Raw genomic sequence first — 22,770 nt, forward strand, 5'->3', positions numbered from 1 at the left:
CTCTTTTATTTGCAGGTGGCACACATGACTAAAAGTGAAATGCATCTGCTCGACACAGCATTCATAGGTCCAGCACTTTTGTTTCTGGATCAGTATTTTAACAGCTTTATTGATGAATATATTGTACTTTGGATTGCTCTGGTAAGTATCATACTGTGTCCTATTTTATGATTTGTTTTCTTGTTTCTGTGGGCCAGTGCTGAAAGATCATATAATGGTAACGATTTGGCATACCAAAAAACCACAATTACAGGACTTGGCAAGAGTTCACGTGGTTTCATCTTTGAGCCATTTTTTGCATTATTCTTATTCGTGTTGCCTTCATCGGGGCTCAAAAATTCCAGGTTTCTGACTGTGTAGAGCAGGAGTGAAGTTTTATCGGAACACAGCCATGGCCATTCATGTATTGTCTGTGGCTGCTTTCAAGCTACAATGGCAAAGTTGAGCAGTTGAAATGAAGATGGCATGGTCCACAGAACCTCAAGTATTTACTGTCTCTCTGGAAAGAGTTTGTTGATCCTTCACATAAAGGAAAAATCCGTGAGGAAATTGAGTTGTTAAATCATATGGAATTGAAAACAAATCTGAAAAGAAGGGAAGAAAGTCAGAGGAGCCCGTCCTCTTTGCTTTCAGGAAGCTTAGGTATGGCCTAAGCAGGTCCTGAGAATCTAATAGTCTCTCTTCTTTCCAGGTCTTCTCTTTCTTTGATTTGATCCGCTACTGTGTCAGTGTTTGCAATCAGATTGCGTCTCACCTACACATACATGTCTTCAGAATCAAGGTCTCTACGGCTCATTCTAATCATCATTAATGAAGTTAACTTGGTGTCGTTATATAGGAAACTCATGTTTTCTGCAGGAAAGAATCTGAACATATTAAGGAGAATGGGGTGTATAAGAACAACTATAATTTATAATAATCAATGTTGTATAACTTTTCTTTGTTCTTGGTAGCACTCCTTACCTATCCTGTGTGAGAATGAGAATTTCAAGTTCCATCCTGTAATTGTCCATATTGTCATGCAGGATTTGGCCAAAGGAAGCATGCAGGAAAAATTGCCATGTGTTTTTAATTATCCTGGATTCAGAATAAAATTGTCCTGGGGAACCAATCCCTAGTGGTGGAGATTTCTAATGTAGAATATTTGCAGGCCAAAAAATGGTTGCTTTATAATTTTAACAAATCATCTTTTAGTGACATCCTTGTTTAGTGTCTTCTCAAGCTTTCTTTAACTAAGGAGCTCAGCTTGTGGCACAGACATATCCCACTAGCTTGTGAGATGGAATTAGTGATAAAGACCTTGAATTTGGATTGAAAGGTTTCCTATCTTTACATTGTTGAGAAAGTCATTTTTTTATTGCTCAAGAAATGGTATCTCTCATGGGTTTGGGAAATCCTGTTAGCATGCAGAGTAATGTGATAACTTTGTTGATCCATTTTATTTTTTTAAATAAATATATGATCTGAAAGCCAGCCTTTTTCTGTTTTATTCAGTGGAAAGATAACTGAGTTTTAATGTCATTTTTTAAAATTTAAGCAAAATTTATTTCTGTTCTTTAATAAATAAGGAAATTCAGTCAGCCACTTTGTCATGTGTCCTGCGATCTATTTTGTATAAGCTACTTAAACATAGAACTAAAAAATAAAAAATCAAATGAAACAGAACTATATTCATTTTCCCTCTCAATAGGTTTTTTTGCTGTACTTGTTACCTTTGAGATTATGTCTTCCCCTAGATTTTCAAGAAGGGAGGTTTAGGCCTCTCTGGAGCAGTTAGTAAAAAATTGTACTTCTATTCTGGCTCCATAATATACTACAGTTTGAAATGAGGACCAGATATCTTTAGTAGATATAATCCAGATCTGTTTCCATTGTATGTAGATAGTACACTTGCTTGAAGGGAGGGGGACCGCAGAAAAGAAACTAAAGAAAATAAACTATCTTCTTATTGATTTTTATTTATACCCTGTTTCCATAATCCTGGGTGAACAGTAGCTGCACTGCCTCAGCTGATAGAACTCTGGTTTCTTGCATTAACCCCATGTAGTCTTGACAGTGAAACCTTCAATTTCTTTGCTCGACTGTAGCAATAAAGAGAAATCTCTTTTTATTTTTGCTTGTTAGCAACTTCTCCAGCATCTGGGGTAGAGAAGTACATAGAGGAAAATGCCAGAGCAGGTCCAGTTGAGGACAAAGCAGGAAAAAAGAATGATTCTACTTATTTGGTACCTGTTGCCTTGCTTGATTATTGCAATAGACACAGCAGATGTTAGTTACCTACAGTGGGAATTGAGGTCTGGGAGAGGCTAAGTGGCATACCAATGACACACAGTTGTTACTTTTCCAAATGGAAACTAGACCCCGTATCTTCTGAATCCTGGTCCAATGTTCTCTCCTACACCATAGTAGGTTTGGGTGGCAAAAGCTGTAAACTGAAATGTTCAAATCTTTTTCAGCATGAAGGGAATCTGGAAAATGCTCAGATATTTGGTGTGTGCTTCCTTAGCTCTTGGTACCATTGTCATCAAATCAAGGGTATGTTTATAGAAAACCTCAGCTGGCCTTGCCTCTTCTTGAAATCATATACCTGGTAAGATAACAGAATCACCTGAAGGAGCTTTAAAAATCACCGCTTCCTGAGTCCTATCTCTAGAGATGATTAGTAGGTTTGGGATGAGGCCTCAGAAAGTACTTTCAGAAGCTTCCCAGGATTCCAGTCCTTACTCTAAAGCTTTTTGAGGTACAGCTAGGTTTAGGAACCAGTGCTGTAAACTAATCTACCTAAAAAGATGTGGTGATTCTTCACAAAAAGTAGCAGCATACTTAACAGGTGGTGTGTGGACAGTGGGACACCGGTAGTGTGTCTCTGTGCTTCCCACATCAAATTCCATTGGCTTTAACTTCAATTTGGCCATCTCAGTCCCCTCTTTCACCCTCCAAAGACATTTGTGCTCTGTATAGAATTCAGGGACCTCTGAGGGCCACACATACATATACATTAAAAATACATTAAAAAATTAGAGTTTTGAAAGACAAGAGGCTTCCCATCCCTTACACTGTTGAAACAGAAGCTGTCATTGGTAGCACAGAGGGAAGGGGCACTTGGGTAGCTCAGTCAGTGAAGCCTTTGATTTGGGCTTAGGTCATAATCTTCAGGGTCATGGGATCGAGCCCGTGTCGGGCTCTGTGGCTCAGCACTGAGTCGGCCTGTTCCTCTTTCCCAACTGCGGATCCTCTCTCTCTCTCTCACTCTAATAAAATCTGGAAGAAAAAAAATTACAAAGGGAACATGGACAAGGTGATTACTAAACTACTTTGGGTTCTTAAGATGATACTATTTCCTGAAAGAGGGAAAATGACAAGCAATCCCTCTACCTTTAGCTAAAGATTGAACTGGGCTTCTCAAAATAACCAAGTAGGAAGTTGGATTGAAGGTTCCAAACCGGAAGTGATGGGCAGACAGACCTGGCTTTGGAGGCAATGTAGAGGCCTTCACTGGCTTCTGGGAACTGAAATTTCCTACCTTCAAGTTGCCCTAGATGGCAGGTGCTTCCTGGCCAGCACCTCCCAGATTCTGGAAGGCACACCTGACTGGAACTGAGAACTGTTGCCCCGTCCAGTACTGTTGCTGCCTCTACCCATGTCCCCCCACCTTCTTGTCTGAAGTGGAGCTGCCGCCCCAAAGTTCTGGGCCACTATGGCCAGTCCACACCCCCGTCCCCCCAGTCCAGCTTCTCATACCTGTTGCCTTGTGCTCCTAGTTCTCTCCCTCTCTGCCCTGGAATGGAAGTTAAGGATAACACAAAAACAACAAGAAGATTTTCATCTTTATTCTTATCTTCACACGTCCACAGACTTGTTTTTTTATGTGAAGAGACTGAGCCTTGGGCCACAACTGCTTTCCCTTTTGAGGATTTTGTGATTGTGGTTCCTGGAAGAGGGCAGTCCCAGCAACTTCTGAGGCTCCATAGCACCTGTGCCACTCTGCCACTCTGTGTCACCTGTGCGGAACATGCAGCTCGGAGCCCAGCTCTGTGAGCACAGATGTCAGAGCCTTCCAGAGTCTGGAGAAAGTGGATTCCAGGGACCCCAAACTCAAGACAGCAGCCTGAAGCGAGACCTGGTTACCAGGTCTCAGAGGAGGCCATGGATTCTGGAGGCTGTGAGCTTTGCCAGTCCCACCATGCTGGCAGGGGCCAAAGTCCAAAACTGGCCTGTGAGTCCAGTCCCTCCTGTTGACCACAGTTCTTATTTCACAGTCTTTTCCCTTGATTTCTTCTGTTTCTTCTGTTCCTCATATTCAAGTATCTTACGTTGGAAGTAGCCTGTAGGTTCAGACACCGGTGTTAGAGGCCTGTAATCTGGCCAGGTGGATGATGATGAGTTCAGGAGTGAGGATCAGAAATAACCTGTCTGTTCCCTGTGCTCCCCCTCCACACCCACATTCCTATCAAGATTCCCATCTCCTTATGGGCCTTTGGAGATCCAGGTATTCATTTTGGCCCAAAGCTGGAGCTACAAATAGAACAATTAATAGAAATTAGCTCCAGATTAAAATAAAGAGCAACTTTTACAAAATGGCAGCTCAGAGGCATCTTTTGAGACTCCAGGTTATTTCAGTTCAACCCCACCAAGACTACATTTATTTTGTGGGCCTCCAGAGCCAGTGCTCTTCATCATAGGGCCATGCCCAATTTGGAGGCAGTGACCCTTCCTGGGCTTGGAATGATAGGGGGCTGTCACCGTCTACCTGCAGGAGGGTTCCTGCTCTTCTCCGCTTCCTGGATGAAAAGGGAGAAGAGCTGTGTCTTCACAAACTTCTTCACGAATCGGCGGTTGGTCTTGGAAGTCAGAGCCTTATAGAAGGCTCGTTCTTGGAAGTGGCCTTGCCCGTTTGCCTCCCGCTTGATATAGGAAGCATAGTGGCCCACAGTCTTGACAAAGAACTGCACAAATGGGCCCGAAACATGCTCGTTGAGCTGTTCTGAAGCTGCAGGAGACACAGAGGCCAACTCAGAAAAACCACCCACTTCTGCCTCCAGGGGCTATGAGGCCGACAGAACTCCTGGGGAAGCAGCTAGGGTTAGGGTCATAATTACAGATTAAAATGGGAGACAGGGTATGGATTCTCCACTATTTCTTGGGAAGAATCTCACACTCAGACTTGCCTTAGAATCTAGGCCCCTGGGACTGGCCCAGGACTGCTGGGTGGGATTGGCAGGGATGGTTGGGAATCCTGCCCTCAGGTTCTGTGAAGAAACCCAAAATAAGGGGCACCCAGGACTTACTCTGTGACTCATTGGTCCCCTGACCAAGGGAGTCTAAGATGTCATCCTGAAGCTTGGGTGGAAGGATATCTTTTTCGTCACCAACCTAGGAGAGGACAGAGCTAAGAAGTCAAGCGGTCTGGGAGGAGGAGTGCAGTGTTGGCAGAAAGCCCGGGGAGGTGTGAATTCTACACTCCGACTCCACCCCCAAATAATTGGCCACATAGGAAAGAAGCAACAAGCTGCTTCTTGGCCTTCAGTCTGACTGTAAACATTAGCAAGTCTCCCCTGTACCCCTGGGGCACTGGGTTTTCATCCCTGCGCCAAAGGCACCAGCATTGACTGCCGTTCATGAAGCCGTGTGCATCTTCGCCGAGGGCTCCTTGGGGGAGCTCTCCCTAGCATGGTTCTCACCCAAGGAAAGCACTTCAAGCTCAGAGGAGGAGGAACTTGGGAGACATGAGAGTGATGGAGTCAGTGGTAGGCCTGGGAGCCCAGACACTTACTGACATTAAGAAGGTTCCTTCACAAAGATTCACCAGCAGGACCTGAAATAAACACAGAACGAATGGCTTTCTCCCTGCACATCAGAGACCTCAGGAGCACTCAGCACCAGCAATTCTCCTTTTCTGCCTGACACCCTCCTCTCTCCATCCCTGGAAGCCCCAGTTCCCCTCCTTTGGAGAAGCGATGAGGGTGTAGGAAGGGAGAGGAGGAGCGTTGAGGTAGGAGGGAATGTGATCAGGGAAATCAGAGCCAGTCGCTCTCTTAATGAAACACTAATGGTAGGAACGGCTTCTATATATGGAACGCTCAGCACACGGCACACTTGAACCAGCTTTGCACATTTTCCCTCATTCAATCCTCCCCCACTGCACTTAGAGGCAATATCCCCATTTTGCAGGTGAGGAAGCAAAGAAGTTGCCCAAGGTCATACTGTAGAACCGGTTTCCAAGCCTAGATCCAGCTGTCCTAGCTGCTGTATCCATCTCCTCCCCACTGTGCCCCCTGCCCTCTGGTCAGATCTAGGCCAGCGTGGACACCTTTTGATCTTTTAAATGCTTACCACAACTTTATGTACAACTGCCCGGAGTCCTACTTTTAAAAAATTCCCTGGGATCTTTGGACCTTCCTGCAGAAAACAGGAAGCGAAGGGAGTGAGCCCAGGGCAACAGGAACAGGGAATGAAAGGCAGTGAGGAGACCACGTGTCTGCAGGCTGCAGGGGAAGTGAACACAGGGCTGGCACCTGAGCGTGTCACTGCTGGAGGGGCCCTCAGTCCAGACCTGACATGACAAATTGGCGCCCTGCTGGTTAGATTCCAACCCGCCCATCTGTTTCTTTGAGCCTCAGAGTATTTTTCAATAATTGAGTTGGTTTCCAATATTTAATTTGGAAAATTTCACATAAAATTTGGTTTGGGGGCTTCTGAAAAGTCAGTAACTCTAACATTGGCTGGTCCATGTTTCGAAAGGACCAGGCTTGGATGGAATGGAGTGCAGCTGCCTCTTTAGGCAGGGCATGTGCTCCACAGTTTACCAGGATCCTCCCAGAGCCTGGGTTGGTCACTTAAATTCCTGTGGGGCTCGTCTTTTCACTTTAGACTCTTGGTCTGGTCAGTACAGTGAATGATCCTTCTAGGCACCCTCCTTCCAAGTAAAAAGAGGGCCCGGAAAGTGTGCCAAAAGACAGAGCAGGCCCTGTAATTATTCATTATCGGGAGAAAAGCTGAACTCATCCAGGCCTGAGACCACCTGACTACATAGGCTCAAATGCCTATGTATTATTCAGGGAAGGCTGTTCATTTCAGGGAACTAAGAATGTACATGCAGCATATTTTTGGGAAGGTTCCCCAAAACCTTTCTACTATTCGCTGTCTTCCTGTCCCTTGTGTAATCCCTCCCAGGGCTCATGTGAGCAGTCAGAGAATCCCCACACACCCACAGTGGTCGCTGGCCCTTCCCCTTCTTCATCCCCTGCCCATTTCACAGAGCAGCTGCTGAGGACTAAAATAGGCCAAGGCTCTTGGAGAGCAGGAGCTGCAGCCTGGCTGGCCTTGGGGTGTCTTCCTGCCGGGCTGTCAGGGGAGGAGCTGGAACTGCAGCATCAGCGAGTTTCATAACTCTGAGGGTTGGGACATTTTAAGTCATTGCCAAATGTGGGGCTGAAACTCTGACCCAGTCAGTCATATGGCAAAGGCTCCTTCAAAGGGCCTGTCTACTCAGCACTTCTGAGGAAGGCCAGGGAAGCTATGAAGGGAAACAGCCTGCTTCTTTGACTTCCCAGCAACACTTTGTATAGGAGGGCTTTGGTTCTATGGTGCGAGGTTCCATCATTACTGGCGTGGCCTCCAATAAGTCCATTGATTTCTCTGGACCTCCATTCTTTCTTATACAAATGGAGGAAGTCCTCCCACCAGAGATGGTTTCTGCCTCTTTAGTAGCTTATGATGGGAGCCTACCTCTTCCCTTGGCCAGCCCTATGCACAGAGGGGTTAATGGTTAGCCAATGCAGACATACCTAAGTAACTCTTGTAGCTGGAGATTATAGTAACATGCAATCTCTGGGAAGTTTCTACTGACCAACCAGAGCTCATGTTTTGAGTTGTTCCTATGCCACCAGTGCCCATTTTCACCACTGAGCCAGGCCTCTGGTGTGTCTGGGGCATTGACAAGAGAGATAAGCTGACAAAAGTCCAGGGGGATCTGGACCTTTAGCCTCATTAGCCAGGTGAGCTCTGAGATGATCAAAAAATGGAGGCACCTGGGTGGCTCAGCTGGTTAAGCATCTGGCTCTTGATTTCAGCTCAGGTTATGATCTCAGGGTTGTGAGAGGGAGCCCTGTATTGGGCTACGCACTGAGCGAGGAGGAGCCTGCTTAAGATTATTTTTCTCCTCCCTCTGCCTCTCTCTCGCTGCTTGCGTGCACGCACACACGGAAGCTTTCTCTCTCTAAAATAAATAAAATTTAAATTTAAAAAAGAAAAAAGATAACTCTACCTACAAAAATCTGCAACTTTTAAGACTCACAGTTTGCAGGAGGGCTATGTTAGCTCACTTGCAAGGAATGTGAATGAATTCTAGTGAGCTGTGTATTGTATAGACCAGCTGTGCTTGTGCATCTAGATGAGAGATGGGACGCCCCAGAGCCTGCCCTTGGGAATTAACTGGCCTAGGACAGCTGGATGACCCCTGAATAAGCTGCCCCTTAGGTCCAAAAAGAAATCGTTCAGGGGGAGGATGCAGCCATTTACTGAGCGTCAACTATGTGTTAGGCACCAAGCTATGAGCTTTTTGCAGGTTATTTCCCCTTGCATCCCTGGCACTTGAACCCTGCCATCCCCATTTCATAGATAAGAAGCTCAGGCTTAAAGAGGTGAAGCACAACGCCCCCGTCACACAGGTTACACAGGTGTTAGTCGCAGAGCCCAGGTCTGACTCCCGCTGTGCCCGGCTGCGAGTGACACCCTCTTCTTGCTGCACCGTACCTCTTCCATGGGGCTATCCATAACCTGCTGCTGAAAGCGCATTTGTACTCCGACCATGAAGGGAGTGGGGCAGCAGACAGTGTCCAGAAGGCTCTCGGGGACAACGGGGATGTAGGTGTGTGCCCAGCTGAAAGGGTAGAGCAGCGCAGCAGCAGCATGGATGCACTGAGACAGGGTGCTGGGAACAGGGCACAGGGAACACGAGTCAGAGAGGCCACCCTGCGCCTCTACCCCTTCACACCCCCTACCCCCCCACCCCCTGCCCCAGAAGTAGAAGCAAGTCTGGGAGCTGTGCTGGTCGCAGAGCTTGTGGCTACTGGTAGCTGGGAGGAGAGGGAAGAGGGAGTGCCTTCGCTCCTGCAGATGGCTGGGTGAGCCCTTCTAAACACGCCACTGCGCTAAGCATGTGGACACTAGGAAGTACGAGGCACTGACCCTGCTTAACGAACTCACACTGTAGTCAAGGAAACAAACATGTAAACAGTAGAGCACAACAGAGAGGCCAAGCCTTATTTCCTCCTTGTGGCTCTCCACCCTCTCAGCCCCAGTCTTTACCTCTCACAGCTCCCTCTGGCCACTAGAGGTTATTTCAAGTTAACAGGTTGGTGCCTGAGCTAGCTCGGGAAATTCCTAGATTCCAGGAACCTTTGCTCGGCAATTTCTACCCGGAAAGTCCCAGAGAGGTGGCTCCTCCACCCTTCCAGTGAAGCATTCCCTGTGTGATTACTGCCTCCGGCACAGCTCAGCCGACTCCTCACCCCACCCTCCAACACACACAGCCCTGCTCTCTGGCCTCTCTTCTCCACGGCTTCTTCATGGCTCTTCATTTCCCCAAACAACCCTCATGCCAAGGCCAATAAAAACACAGAAGCAGAAACCCTGTTTCAGTTCTTGGTATGGAGCTTATACTTCCTGAGTTAGAAAGCTTGAGTCTTTGAGGGTCTAGCCAAGGCTTAGGCTGACTGGAAGTCCCCCGCACCCCCCACCCCGCCTGTGCTTCAGGGATCTGACATGCTCAGTGTGGGAAGGAAGTGGGGAGTGGTGGGATCTCCCTGGAGAAAGTGAGCACCTCCAAGGCAAATCCTGCCAGCCTTGGCCCGTGTCCAGGTCAGCTGGCACCTGGAGTCACCTTTACTTCCTATACACTGGTCTCGGGAAAGACAGGAGCCCCAGCTCTAGCCACAACAGAAACTTCTCATTTTTCTCCAGGGTTCAAAGTAGAAGCACTATTTCCAGAGCAATAGATTACACCACTTCCCACAAGGATTAGGCCTACAACTAGTGTCTTTTTGGTTATCACTGATTTTAGAGAGTGCTCAACCCACAGCCCTCACTCCCTGCCCAAACTTCCTTTCCTCTAAAACCCACGATATTCACCTGACCCTCTGGCCTAACATTTGAGTCCCTAACATCCTTTTCTTCCTCTTCCCTAAAAGACAGAATGAGGGTTGTCAGCCCAACATCATTGGCTTTCTCCCCCGCCCACAGCAATAGGTCAGTCTCCTACTGTTTCATGTTATTCTCCTCCATTCTGTCACATGTCTCCCCATATCTTTCTCAGACTTGAAGCCCCTAACAGGCAGAGACCAAGACATGACAGTACCCTTCTTCGCCTGTGCCCAGGGATATATTCAACTGTGAACTTATTATTAAGGATAACAGGTTTTGTACAGCAAAGGAAGCCATCAATACAACGAAAAGGCAACATACTGAATGGAAGATGTGTAAATGATATATCTAATAGAGGGTTAATATCTACAATATATAACGAACTCCTACAATTCAACACCAAAAATCATCATCATCATCATCATCCTCATCATCATGTGACTAAAAAAATGGGTAGAGGACCTGAATAGACACTTTTCTAAAGAGGACATACAACAGACACAAAAAGGTATTCATTGTTAGTAACTGTCAGGGAAATGCAAATTAAAACCATCATGAGGTATCACCTGACAGCAGTCAGAAGAGCTAGGATCACAAGGACAAGAAATAACAACTGTTGGCAAGGATATGGAGAAAAGGAACCCTTTTGCAATGCTCATGGGATGCAAACTGGTGCAGCCACTATGAAAAACAGTATGGAGGTTCCTCAAAAACTTAAACATTCAAACACAGTACAACCCAGTAATTCTGCTGAGCGTATACCCAAAGAAAACAAAAGCACTATGTGAAAAGCTGTATGCACTTATGTTCACTGCAGCAATATTTACCATGGCCAAGATATGAAAACAACCTAAGTGTCCATCGACTGATGAATGGATAAAGAAGATGTATATACCATGGGATATTAGCCATGTGAGATAGGAAATCTTGCCATTTATACCAACATGAATGGTCCTAGAGGATACTACGCTAAGTGAAATAAGTCAGACAGAGAAAGACAAATACCATATGATTTCACTTATATGTGGAATCTTAAAAACAAAACAAACGAAAGCAGAAACCTACTCATAAATACAGAGAACAAACTGGTGGTTGCCAGAGGGGAAGTGTGAGGGAGGGTGGGCAAAATAAGTGAAGGGGGTTAAGAGGTACAGACTTCTAGTTATAAAATAAATAAGTCACAGAGATGAAAAAAAGTACAGCATAGGGAATATAGTCAATAATCTTGTAATAATATTTTATGGTGACGGGTGTTGACTACACCTATCTTGGTAAGCACTGCATAATGTGTAGAATTGTTGAATCAATATGTTGAAACTAATGTAACACTGTATGTCAACTATACTTAATAAAAAATAATGATTAAAAAGTAAAAATAAGTAAAACTAAAAGACCAAAAAAAAAATCCCAGCTAGCTCTTACCAATAGGTGTGCGCCTGGCAGGGTGGTAGGTACCTGGTATGCACTGTTTCATTTAATCCTCGACACAACCTTGTGAGGTAGTTGCAATCATTATCTTGATTTTACAGTTAAGGAGATAATGACTTTAAGAAGTTAAGAAACTGACCTAAGGGGAAGCACAGAGCTACAGGTGGAAGAATATATTGGACTTGAACCTTGTTCTGCTGATTTCAACACCTATGCTTTCAAGCATTACAGGAGTCTCCGTACCCTAAGGTCAAAGACCATGTCTTGTTTGTCTGTATCTTCCTGATGTTTGGCATCTGGCAGACAGTTGACACATAACAAATGTTTTTTGAATGAGTGAACAAATGGATAGATGAGATGTGTTGGCCATTAAGGATGATGAGCTTGACCTCAATACCAGTATGCACCTTCTTACCCTGTCCTGTACCCTCCACCCTCCCTCCCTTCCCTAAGCCATCAAGAGTAGAATCACAACTGCACCCATCCCGACCACTCTCCACCTAGGCTGGCCCAGAACACTTCATGCCCTGCTCAGAGCTACATCTGGAATTTTCTTCAGGCTGAGGAAGCAATCAAGTTTGGAGGCAGAAGCAGGGGAATTGCAACAGCTGTTTCTCCACGAGGCTTGGTGCAGAATCAGACACAGAGGCAGGAAGGAGAGTGCAGGGGTCCTACAGCCTGATTCCCTTAGAAAGCCCTCTGACCTGTCCCCTGAACCCAGGGGCACCGGTCAGCCCAGGAGAGCTGCTCAGCAGCCAGACCCACCTGAGACCTTCTGCCAGAAAGATGATTCTTCTCTCCAGCACAGCAGAGGCAAAGATCTGAAGGATCTGCTCAAAACTGAGACAGCGCAGCAGAACACTAAAATCCACGTGTTCTAGGTGGGAGTCCAGGGGCCGCGTCAGGGAGATGAACTGCAGGGGAACCAGAGAGAGGAGGCATCACCACCCTGGATGGTGCCAGAGTCCCGGAAGGCTGGGTCTTTGCTGGTCTCCACTCGATTCTCCCCGCCCCTCCCCTGCTGGAAGCCCATCCACGGTTGGTTTCCCTCAGCACCAAGGGTCACGCTGACCCCCGTCCCTGGCCTGGCCCACACTGTGCTCTTCCTGCCTGAGGGCCTTCTCAGGCTGGCTCCCCCACCCCACCCCTGCTCAGTCTTCTTGTCTCCCCCTCCCTCCGCCTCAGAGGCCCTCGCTAATGTGTGTTTCCCATCGTGTTTCCTCCCTTTCGTCACTGCTGTGCCTTGTTAAACTATGCACTTTATCCATGTGTTTACTTATTTAATGTCTGTATCTCCACTAGACTGTAGGTGCCAGGTCAGGAATCACACTCATTGTATCCACTATTGCAAGCATTCCGTGCTTATTTTTGGAGAAAGGGAAAAAGCCTGACCCCTCCCCTTATTTTATGTGGGGAAGACAAGGTTCAGGGAGACACACCCATCTTCCAAAGTGCCAAGGGTCAGGACTGGGATTCTTAAAATAATGTGCTATTTGCTGCCCCAGGCTGCTTCGTAGCATCCCTCTGAGGCACAGATGGGGACACAGGGGTGGGGACACAGGGGTGGGGATGGATGATAAGAAGTAGACAGGTGGAGGCCATAAGGTAAAGGCACTGAACACACATGGGAAGATAAGGGGGTGGGGGAAATGATGAAAAGTGGCAGTGTGGGGGGCACTGGTTTTCTTTATTATAAATACAAGTCTTGGTGGCTTTAACGAGGTCCTTGAGAGCGTCAGGTTGGGAGAATCAGAAACCTTGGGTTTGATTTTCAGCTCTGCCCCAAAATTCCAGCTGGGCCCCAGTCCCCGCCCAGCTCATGTGTTAACCCCACGAATGGCAGGACTGTGAGAGTGGTGCCACCAAAGCCCACCCTCTCCAGCCAGGGAGGGGCTCACGCTCAGGAACCCACCTCAGTGCCCGAGTCTGGGATGAAGCTCTTGAGCGTGACGGTCTTCCCGGGAGCAGGGAAGGCCGCCTCTCGGAGGCCCTGCATGAATGGGTAAATGACCGCCACGGAGATCTGGTGCCTCTTCTCCACCTCATCCAGGATCTGCAAGGCAAGGGATGGTGGGACTCAAGGCTCAAAGGAAGCCACTGGGAGGCGGTAGAGGCCCCACGTATGAGTGTCTCCCTGTCTCTCCCCACCTCACAACCCCACCCTCCAGCTGCTTCCCTCTCCTCCAGGCAGAGCCCAGTCTGCGGTTTATCTCCTGCAGCTTCTTCCTTTTGCCCTCATTACCAGTTCACAGTCCTCCCTTCTCCTGGACCGACATAAGCTCCTTTCTCCCAGGAGCCATCCCAGAGTAAACCGTTGTCCACAATGGTACCATGTCCCATCATGCTAGATGCAGTGGGAGCCCAGAAGCCTGGGCCTCTTGGGTGACTCCCCGCCCGCAGGGCCAGGGCCAGGGCCAGACCCCATCCCTCAGAACCCTGCACAGATGAACACTCCACCAAGCATAGGCTGACAGTGTCCTGCCCTCATCCTCCCAAGGCCTGCTGGGGTCAGAGCACTCTGAAGCTTTTGCGTGGCCACTGAGACACGCCCCATCCATTCTGAGAACTGACTCAGATGTCCTGGCGCTCCAGGTAGCTCCAGCAGGAGAAGCCCTGCAGACCTCCACCCTCAGAGGAGTCAGAGGGAGTCTCAGGAACCCCAGTGTATAGTAATTGTCTTCATATTTGTTCAGTGTCCCGTGTTTCTCATGTCAGTTCATTGGAGCCTCACACCAGACAATGAGTCAGGGAGGTGAGGGATCATTGCATGTATTTGCCTGATGAGGAACTGGAAACTCCCACCCCCTAACCTGGGGCTCTCCCTGCTGTCCTGCTCCAGCTGCTTTCTTACCTGACCAGAGTGGGAGCATGGGTTCTCTTCAGGGGAGACAGTCCCTGGGCTCAGTTCCCACTCTTCTCGAAAATAAAGTGGAGCCCAAGCACCTCTCTGCCTCAGTTTCCCCAAGTGTGCCTTGGTTTGACCCCAGCTGTGAGGGAAGAGCTCCACTAAAACCCAGGGAACACACGTGGGTCAGGCAGCCAGGGAGCTGAACAGGCCCAACAGGCCCCAAGGAATCCCACTCCACCTCTACCTTGGAGAACAGGCCGAAGCAGCCGATGCAGCTGATGATGCAGTACACCTTGGGAAGACGAGGGCCACGGCCGGCGGGCTGTGGAGGGACAGAGAGGCTCCTTCAGCACTGCTGCCTCCCTAGGGCTTCTCCCAGCTGGGGCTGATGGGGCAGAAGGCTGGTAGTGGGGCTGGGGGAGTCGTGGACAATGGTGGGTCAGATGGAGAAAGGCCTGGCTGGGTAGAGGTTCTGTTTGTGGCCCAGGCAACAGGGAGGCCAGAGCAGCCACCAAAGCCAAAAGAAGATAGCCCTGAAGGGGCCAAGCACCGCCACCATCAGCACCAGAGCCATCTGGGGTCTGCAGAGAAAGGGAGAGAGTATGGTGTGGAGAGAACACTGGCTGGAGAGGACAGCACTGTAACAGTGACTTGGAGAATCCCCTGGAGACCCAAGAACCACCGTCTGAATCCCAGTCTCTGCTCTGGGAGGCTCCAGGAGCTGAGGCAGACAGGCCTGGGTACAGAAGGTGGAGAGAGGATGAGGAGCCGCCCCCAGGGTGAGCTGTTGAGAGCTTGGGAAGGGCAGAGACCAAAGCAAGGCCAGCAAAGGTCGCCTGGGCGGCCAAGGAGGGGCTTGTGTCCCCGTTCCTGCAGGGTTGCAGAGGGCACTAACATGGCAGCAGGTGCTGGGTTGTGCTCTCCCTGCAACCACCACTGCCAGGGAGCCTTGGCTTTTGCAGCTGAAGCTCGAGCAAGCCCAGCTGCGGAGCAGAGCGGGCCGCAGAGAGGAGGGGGCAGTTCTGAGCAGCACAAACCAAGAGGCGCCTGCAGTATCCAATCTTCCTGCTCCCATCCACGTTGGTCAGAACAAAGGAAAAGGTCTCCCTGCAAAAGAACAGACACATATTTGCATTTACTCACTGGATCCTAAAATCGGAAGGCAGTCAGTCTCAGAGAGATGCTGAGGGGGGGTCAGGAGGGCAGAGGGGAGCTGCCAATTAATCATGAGAGTAGTAACCACATCAGTAACTTATTAAGTGCTTATTGGCATCCAGCTCTACACAGGCCACCTCGTTTAATTCTCAAAACAACCCTTTGAGGTGGGTTCAATTACTCTTCCCCACTTGAAACACAAAGGAACTGAGGCTGAGGTGATTCTTATCCAAAGTCATTTAGCTCAAAAGTGGTAAAGCCAAAATCCAAACTCAGGCAGCCAAATTCCAGGGCTGACACTGAAAGGGACTTTGCCACATTGCTTTCTTAGAAGCCAAGGGCTTTCTGCAAAGTCTGGCTTCTGCTAGAGGCAGTCAAAACACGGCAATGGGTCATTCCCAGGATGGGCGAGACAGCCTTGCCCTTCTCTGGACATAGGTGACTGACTGATTAACCTAGTTGTCCAGGATCCTTGACCCTGGGGGACTCCAGGCAAGATGTTCCTAAGTGAATCAACTCTAGTCCCACCCTGTCAGGAGGGAAGCTGGTGAGAACCTGGCACAGCAGCAGGGTGAGGGAGCCAGGGGACCCACAGAGCTCACACCTGTCCCTTCCCCCCCAGAACCAGATTCCTCTGTCCCAGGCCCAAGCAGTCACCTGGGGTACTCAGTGAGCGGTGCCCACGCATTCCCATCTGGGAAGCAGAACAAGGGAATGGCTCCGAGCAGCCGCTCCTCCTCCTCCTGTTGGCCCCGAAGCAGGTTCTCCCGCTAGAAGGAATGGCAAAAGAGACCAGTGACTTGTGGAGGAAGGGGCAGGAGGAGAGGGCTGGGGGGTTGGCAGGCTTCTTTGGCAGCTCCAAAGCAGTTTGAGAATCAGCTTTCCTGGGGGCTCAGCAGGTGCCTCTGCCTGTCCCTCTGCACAGGGACTTCATTCCGGGGCAGGCCAGCTCAGGCTGAAAGCCCCTCCCAGGCCAAGTCTGCATGAGCCTCAGTCAGACATCAGTACCCTACACATCCACACAGGCAGGGAGGAGGCCAGGGCCTCACTGAATCCAGAAAGGCCCAGAGGCTGCCTGGTCTCCTGGGACGGCCGCATGAGAGAACCACCACATCAGAGCAGCGGCCGCCTCAGCTGTCGAGCTGCTGTCCGGGTTAACGAGAAGGATGCCCTGTCCCCACCCCTCCCCCAGTGCGGAGCAGACAAGAAGGAGCCTGGTGTTTGGGCTGTGGCCACAGGCTGAGCCTGCCCACCAGCTGTGAGCCTGCCCCACCCTCTCCTTCCCACCCACCCTGGCCTGGGGAGGCCTGCTAGGGGCCTGGCACAAGGCAAGCCTCTCTAGACAAGGGGACTGAGAGGGGAATTTGGAAGAGCGACGAGGCCCAAAGGGGCAGAAGAACCAGCCTGGTTTCCCAGCTAGGGAGCCCAGGTCAGTTCCTCACAAAGAAGCCAGACCTAGATTCTGTGGGTGATAACAGGAAACAGGGCTGGGCCCTAAGGAAATAGGAGCACTGGGCACAGGGTGGCCCTAGACTCAAACCCGCAGGGTGGAGTGAGGGAGAGGGCACCTCCACCCCTACCCTCCTGCCACCCAAATCCTGGCTCCCCCTGCCCTCTCCTTCAGCCCTTACCTTGGGAAACTGGTAGATGATGATGGGCTCATAGTCATCCCCTGAACTCTTTCTTTTGAGGGAAACCACCAGGAGGTATTCAAAGAAGTGTTGCCCTCCAGCAAAGGTGGGCAGACTGATCTCCTGGGCCCTTTCCGGTTCCTTTACAGCTTCCCTCTCCTGGAGAGATCCTGAAACCAAGACACCAGGGCCCACTTGGTATCTCAGTGGCCAGAGCCCCGAGTGGTCTGTGTGGCTCCAGGCAACTTCTGCACCTCGGACCCCCCATGCCAACGCTGAGGTCCCTGGAGCCTGCCCAGTTCCTCCGGGCCTGAACAGGGTCAGGGCCAACTGGGCAGTTTTGGAGCCTACCCTGGGAGATTTGTGAAAGCACAGGGAGCCAAGAGGAGGACAGAAACCTCTGATTTGGAAGCCAAGGAAATGTACTGGGGAGCCAGTTGGGAGGCCCTCTGCCCCAGAGGCAAAAACTGTGCTCACCCATGGGTGCCCAGGGCAGTACCTGAAACAGTAAGACCCAAATGGACACATACCCAAATCAGAATAGATCCCAGGGCCATGTGTCTGTGACCACAGAGGGCATGACCAGCTCTAAAATCTAATAGGGGAAGCATCCTGGCCTAGTCACATGGGGGACCAAGTGGAGGTCAAACTATAAAAGACTCTACACTTAAGAGGAGGAGGAAGAAGCATTTCAAGGAAGAAACAGCCTCATTGAAGAGGGTCACCCTAGAAAACAGGAAGTGGGCAATCCAGTCCAGACCTGCTCGGAGTCGAGGCAGCCGGTTGCGGAAGAGCCTGAGCATCCCGCCTACCACTTGTCCTTCCATCTTCTCCAACTTTCGGGGCATGGAGTGCTTCCCCTTCCTCCAACACAGACTGGCTACTGAGAGCCTGAGAGAAGGGCTGCCGCTTCAGTCTCCAACCACAGCTCCATGAAGCCACGCCGTGTGCTGCCTTCCAGATAGGGGAGGGCGGCTTCCATCCCGAGCACCCAATGATTGAGCAAGAAGGATGTGACGGGACCCAGGAAGGCAACAAAACGACCGCATCAAGAAGGCAGCATCCTGGCACTGCAGCTCAGACCTCAGCTCCTCCCAAGAGCCCCAGGGTGTGGCAAGAGAAAAGGTCAGGAGCAAACACCTCCAAGGCCCAGCTGCTTCTGGGCTAAAGGCTTTGAATTCTGGGCTGCACACTGTGCAGTGAGTTTATTCACAACCTCGGGACAGGGAAGAAGGCCCAACAGCAGACTGTGGGCACTGGAACCTCACCAGCCCCAGGACAGGGATCTTAGATCCCATAACTTCAACTCCTGACCTTTCATATCTCAACTTGATTCACTACCACCAAAAAAAACCCTGCAAGGCCCACCGCTGCACTCTGGAGCTTCCAGAGCTTCAGGACTGCAAGCAGGGCACAGGCCCAAACATTCCCCCACAGCCAACATGGCACTGCCTCCCCTGAGGGAGATAAATAGACTTGGCCCATTAATTCTCCAAATGGAAATTTTTTTCTAGCGAGAGAGTCCTGGAAATTGATCTGAACCTAAAACTCTCTTCTCCTGGAGGTAAAAATAGGAGCAAATCCATCTCTGAGCTGGAGAATTCCTGACACCTCAGGATGATGTACAGTGGTCCATCTCTCACCCCCTGCAATATATCCTAAGACTGACTTCTCTCACGGGACCCGTTCCCAGGGCTCCAGCAAAGAATCCCTCTTCCCAAATAGGAAGCACTGCCTCAGGTCGTCCTCCCTGGCCTACAGGAGGGGACTGGATGCATCAGCAGCCTTGGGGGTCACTCAGTGACGGTGGAATGCAACTGGGCTGATCTCTGCCCCACTCCTGCTCAGTGGTTTTTGCCTGCTGGGCCAGGTCAAAATTTCTGCCCAAGCTAAAAGCAGAGTACCTGACCCCTTGGGCTCTAGTGGTGTCTAGAGGCTGTATCTGGAGGCTGGAGAAGAGAGAAAAAGAGCAACAAATCACCTAGGATTCTCACGTAAACTGCTGCATGACTAAATGCATGGGGTAAGAGCCAGGAGGTGAAAGGGTTTGGTGTCAGCCTCTGCCACTCCGGCAAACAATTAGCAGCCCTCTGGGGGAAAGTGGGTTGTTGGAAGAGGGAAGATGGCTGCCTTGTTCTTACGACCAGGACAAACATTATATGGTCTCATTCATTTGGTGAATATAAAAAATAGTGAAAGGGAAAAAAGGGGAAAGGAGAGAAAATGAGTGAAAATATCAGTGACGGTGACCGCACATGAGAGACTCCTAACTCTGGGAAACGAACAAGGGGTGGTGGAAGGGGAGGTGGGAGGGGGGTTAGGGTGACTGGGTGATGGGCACTGAGGGGGGTACTTGACGGGATGAGCATTGGGTGATATGCTGTATGTTGGCAAATCAAACTCCAATTAGAAAAAAAAGAGCAGGCTTTTGTGGGACTAGTGAGAGCCAGTACTCAGGGGCCCAGACGTGACACTGGGGAGAACTCCAAACAAGTAAGGATGTCACAAATGCTGTAATGGTGAGGACAATGACCCAGAATACTCAAAACTGTCATCACAAAGGCAAGATTTGCCTTACAAATCTGCACAAACTTATTGCCCAATCCCTACCACCTATCTGAGGAACAAGTATCTGCCTGATACAGATGGGGAAACTGAGGCACAGAATAATCCAGGGACTACTAATAGAATCTGTTGGGAGTAGGAATTACGAGAGTTCCATGTCTATGCTCCCACCTTCCGGAGGCAGTACATACCAAACATCCCACAAATGTGAGGTGCCTCCTGTTTGCAAGTCTTTGAGAAACCCAAATCGTTTCACTGATCATTCCAGAACCTCAGGAAATTATTCCTTTCCCTAAAGCCTTTGAGTTGCATTTTCAGCCCATTTCCTCCTGTTTTATCAGGAGAGCCAGGAGAACAGCAAAAGTCACAAAATCAAACAAAAGAAGTTACTAGATTTTTGGGTTGAAGCCCAAGAAATCTGGAAAAAAAGAATGCTTTTTTTTTTTTTTTCTTTTCAAAGAGGTTTATCAACAGAAGAGAAAAGCCGAAGAGAAAGCACTCTCTCCTACTAATATAGGTCAGCTCATTTAATCCCCAGGGCCCTGGGATGAAATTACTATCTTGAGTTTTTTAGTTGAGGAGGGAGCCACCCTTTCTAGGGAAGTCAGGTTACACTTGTTCCTCCAACAGGATGCCCCTCCCACACTACCTGAGTAGTCACAGAACCAGCCAGAATATAGGTGAGGGGACTTTCTGGAACTTTGATTTGGAAAGTGAGCCCTTCCTTTTCTAGCTCTGTTGCTCTCAACTTAGGACCACCACCACTGCCACTTCTTCCCACCAGGATGGTTTACAAACCATGTACACACTACACACACACACACACCCTCTTACCACACAATTTCCCTGAGCCCGAAAGGACAAAAGAAGGGGAACACCCCAGAAAGGTGGAGGATGGCATAATAGATGGGGAGGGCACGCTCTTCTGGCCTGACAAGTGGCTGACCTCAGGACAGGTAATACAGGCTGCTCATCTCACAGCTACCCCATGCCCAGGAAGCTGCTCCAGACATAGTCATCAGCCCAGTTTTGGGGCTGGGGTGGGTGGGAACAACAGCAATGTTTCCTCTGAGCTGCAAAAAAAGCAGAACTCTTCAATTCACCCACATTTCGGAGGCAATGGAGCCCTGGAAAGACCAGGCCAGTACCCTCCAGAGAGCAGAGGACAACAGGCCCGCCAGAAGGGCTGAACTCTGCTCCAGCCATTGTGGTCCCGCTCCCTACCCCCACTCCGGTCTCTGGCCTCTCCTCCTTGAAATGACCTGATACTGGACGCCTGTGTTTAGGGGGAGCAGCAAGGACTGGGGGTGCCCGCCGGAGCGGCCACAGAAGGAGCACTGATGCCTTCGCGGGGCCTCCGCCATTCCGGGGGCTGGAGGAGGAAGGGGTCTCCTTCAACTCTTGATTGCCAGTGTCTGAAGGCACCCCGATTTACTTTCAATGCTCCTTTCTCCTCGGTAAGTGGGGCCTCTGGGCAAAGGGCTTACGGGGTCCTGTGCGCAGCCTCAGGACGGGCGCCTGCAAGCCGGAACGCAGGAGCTCCCGCCGGCAGCGCCCAGCGCGCTGGGGGGCCGCAGGGGGCCGCAGCGGAGCCCCAGGGCCCGGGGTTGCTTCCCTGCCCAGGGGGGCGTGAGGCGGCCCGGGGCCCCAGGCAGCGGCCGCGGGGCGGGCTCGGCCGGGGGCGGGGGCGAGGGCGGCACTGGCCGGGCCGCGCCCCCAGGTGCAGGCAGCGGCGGTCGCGTCGGGAGCCGGGTTTCCGGGAGCCCAGCGGCGGGGCGGGGCTGAGGCCGGGCCCGGGGCCCCTCGAGCACCCCGCGGTTACGCCACGGCTTCCTGGCTGGAGGGACGCGTGGCCCCGGGGCCCCACCACGGCTTCCTCGCCCCCCCCCGCCCCCAAGGGCCCGACCGCTCCGCTGGCCTCCGGCCGGGCGTCAGCTGGCCGCGCCCCCCGCACCTGCGCCCCCCCCCCGCGCACCTGGCGGCCGGCCAGCGCCCCCAGCCCCGGGCCCCGGAGCCAGCGCCCCCGCCCCGGGCCCCCAGCCCCGGGCCCCGGAGCCAGCGCCCCCGCGCCCCGGAGCCAGCGCCCCCACACCCCGCACCCCCTACCCCCCGCGCGCCCCGCGCCCGCACTGACCCCCGCGGCCGCGCTTCCGTCTCAGACTGGCTCGCAGGCGGCGGCCGAGCCCGTCCATGGCCCGGCGAGTGCGGGCGCGCGTCCCGGGTCCAGGGCGGGCCCCGCACTTTCGCTTTCCCGCGGGGGGGGCGGGCGGCGCACCTGGGCGGGCCGGCTGTGCCCTCGGGTGGCTGGCGCCGGCTGGCCGAGGGCGCTCACGCGCGTCCGGGACGGGGCGGCGCCACCGCCCCCCCCGCCCCCCGCCGCGGGGCACCCGGGACGCGCGACCTGCCCGGCGACCTGTCTCGCCGCCCTGCTCCGGGGGCTCCCGACCCAGGGGGCGCGGAGCTCCGAGAGGCCGCGCAGCCCTGCACCTTCCAGCGCCCCCGCCCCCGCGCCGTCGGTGGGCCGTCCGAGCTCCCGGGCCGTCCGAGCTCCCGGGGCCGTCCAAGCTCCCGGGGCCCTCGGAGCCTCCCGGGACCGTCCGAGCTCCGGTGTCCTGCGCCCGCGCGGCACGTGCCCTCACTCCTCTCCCTATTACACTTCCCTGAGAACCAGCGAGCCAAGGGCTACTCTTTGGGATCCAAGGAGGGACAGGAGCGCCGAGGATTCTGACCCTGCCTTTCCTCCAGAGTGTTCTTGGGCAAATCAGCCAAGTGGGGGTAATCCCTCCCCTTCCACCCCACGGAGACGTGGAAGCTAGGGAACAGAAAGCTCTCTGTGGACTCTTATGGGACCCAAATGCAAGGGATGATGATGATGTCAGATGCAGCTGTAGGCACTCCTGGTCTAACGGGAAACCCCCTACAGCCTTTCAGCTCCTTCTGCATCCTTCTTATATTCATTGGTTTTCAAACATGCAGAGAGTTCAAGCTTTCGTTGTGGGA

At 51.4% G+C, this 22,770-nt stretch overlaps 3 protein-coding genes across 17 annotated transcripts in view; 2 read left to right on the top strand and 1 right to left on the bottom strand.

Annotated features, from left to right (window-relative positions):
• Window positions 1–1,473, top strand: part of CEPT1 (choline/ethanolamine phosphotransferase 1) — a 37,764-nt gene extending 36,291 nt beyond the window's left edge. For all 3 annotated transcript variants that reach the window (XM_077905860.1, XM_077905858.1, XM_077905859.1), the window contains exons 8-9: window positions 16–141; window positions 692–1,473. In XM_077905860.1, coding sequence (XP_077761986.1) covers window positions 16–141; window positions 692–811 — 246 coding nt within the window. In that variant the 3' untranslated portion in view covers window positions 812–1,473. The remainder of the gene's footprint in view (window positions 1–15; window positions 142–691) is intronic.
• A 2,342-nt stretch (window positions 1,474–3,815) lies between these two features.
• Window positions 3,816–22,063, bottom strand: DENND2D (DENN domain containing 2D). Of its 4 annotated transcripts, none has more exons than XM_077905853.1 (13): window positions 21,905–22,063; window positions 17,206–17,375; window positions 16,232–16,344; window positions 15,457–15,526; window positions 14,664–14,741; window positions 13,484–13,624; window positions 12,337–12,485; window positions 8,755–8,932; window positions 6,334–6,399; window positions 5,774–5,815; window positions 5,289–5,373; window positions 4,751–4,990; window positions 3,816–4,325 (listed from the first exon to the last, which is right to left on the bottom strand). In XM_077905853.1, exons 1-13 carry the CDS (start codon window positions 21,960–21,962, stop codon window positions 4,249–4,251), a joined length of 1,467 nt encoding a protein of 488 aa, XP_077761979.1. In that variant the 5' UTR covers window positions 21,963–22,063; the 3' UTR covers window positions 3,816–4,248. The 4 variants fall into 4 exon arrangements, with proteins under 4 accessions (XP_077761979.1, XP_077761981.1, XP_077761977.1 ...); XM_077905855.1 differs by lacking the exon at window positions 6,334–6,399 and adding an exon at window positions 17,537–17,552 and having other exon boundaries at window positions 17,206–17,361; window positions 21,901–21,977; XM_077905851.1 differs by lacking the exon at window positions 21,905–22,063 and adding an exon at window positions 17,966–20,814.
• The window catches only part of LOC144318692 (uncharacterized), a 31,459-nt gene continuing 26,530 nt past the window's right edge, over window positions 17,842–22,770 (top strand). Inside the window, exon 1 of one of the 10 annotated variants that reach the window (XR_013384743.1) lies at window positions 17,842–21,227. Coding sequence is in view for 1 of the 10 variants with exons in the window: in XM_077905861.1 (XP_077761987.1) it covers window positions 21,111–21,227 (117 nt within the window). In the remaining 9 variants the exon portion in view is untranslated. The remainder of the gene's footprint in view (window positions 21,228–22,770) is intronic. The other 9 variants (XM_077905861.1, XR_013384744.1, XR_013384750.1 and 6 more) reach the window with 9 other exon arrangements.

This window comes from Canis aureus, chromosome 8 (genome assembly GCF_053574225.1).
Source record: "Canis aureus isolate CA01 chromosome 8, VMU_Caureus_v.1.0, whole genome shotgun sequence".
Lineage (NCBI taxonomy): Eukaryota > Metazoa > Chordata > Mammalia > Carnivora > Canidae > Canis > Canis aureus.

What these genes read in the sequence shown, in the direction of transcription:
- DENND2D (XM_077905851.1), bottom strand. Translation starts at nt 18,053, where the DNA reads ATGCCCCGAAAGTTGGAGAAGATGGAAGGACAAGTGGTAGGCGGGATG. An exon ending in GATACTGCAGGCGCCTCTTG is followed by an intron (nt 14,742 to 15,456) that starts GTTTGTGCTGCT and finishes GTCCCTCCACAG; the next exon opens with CCCGCCGGCCGTGGCCCTCG. An exon ending in CAGTTGTACATAAAGTTGTG is followed by an intron (nt 5,816 to 6,333) that starts GTAAGCATTTAA and finishes TGTTTATTTCAG; the next exon opens with GTCCTGCTGGTGAATCTTTG.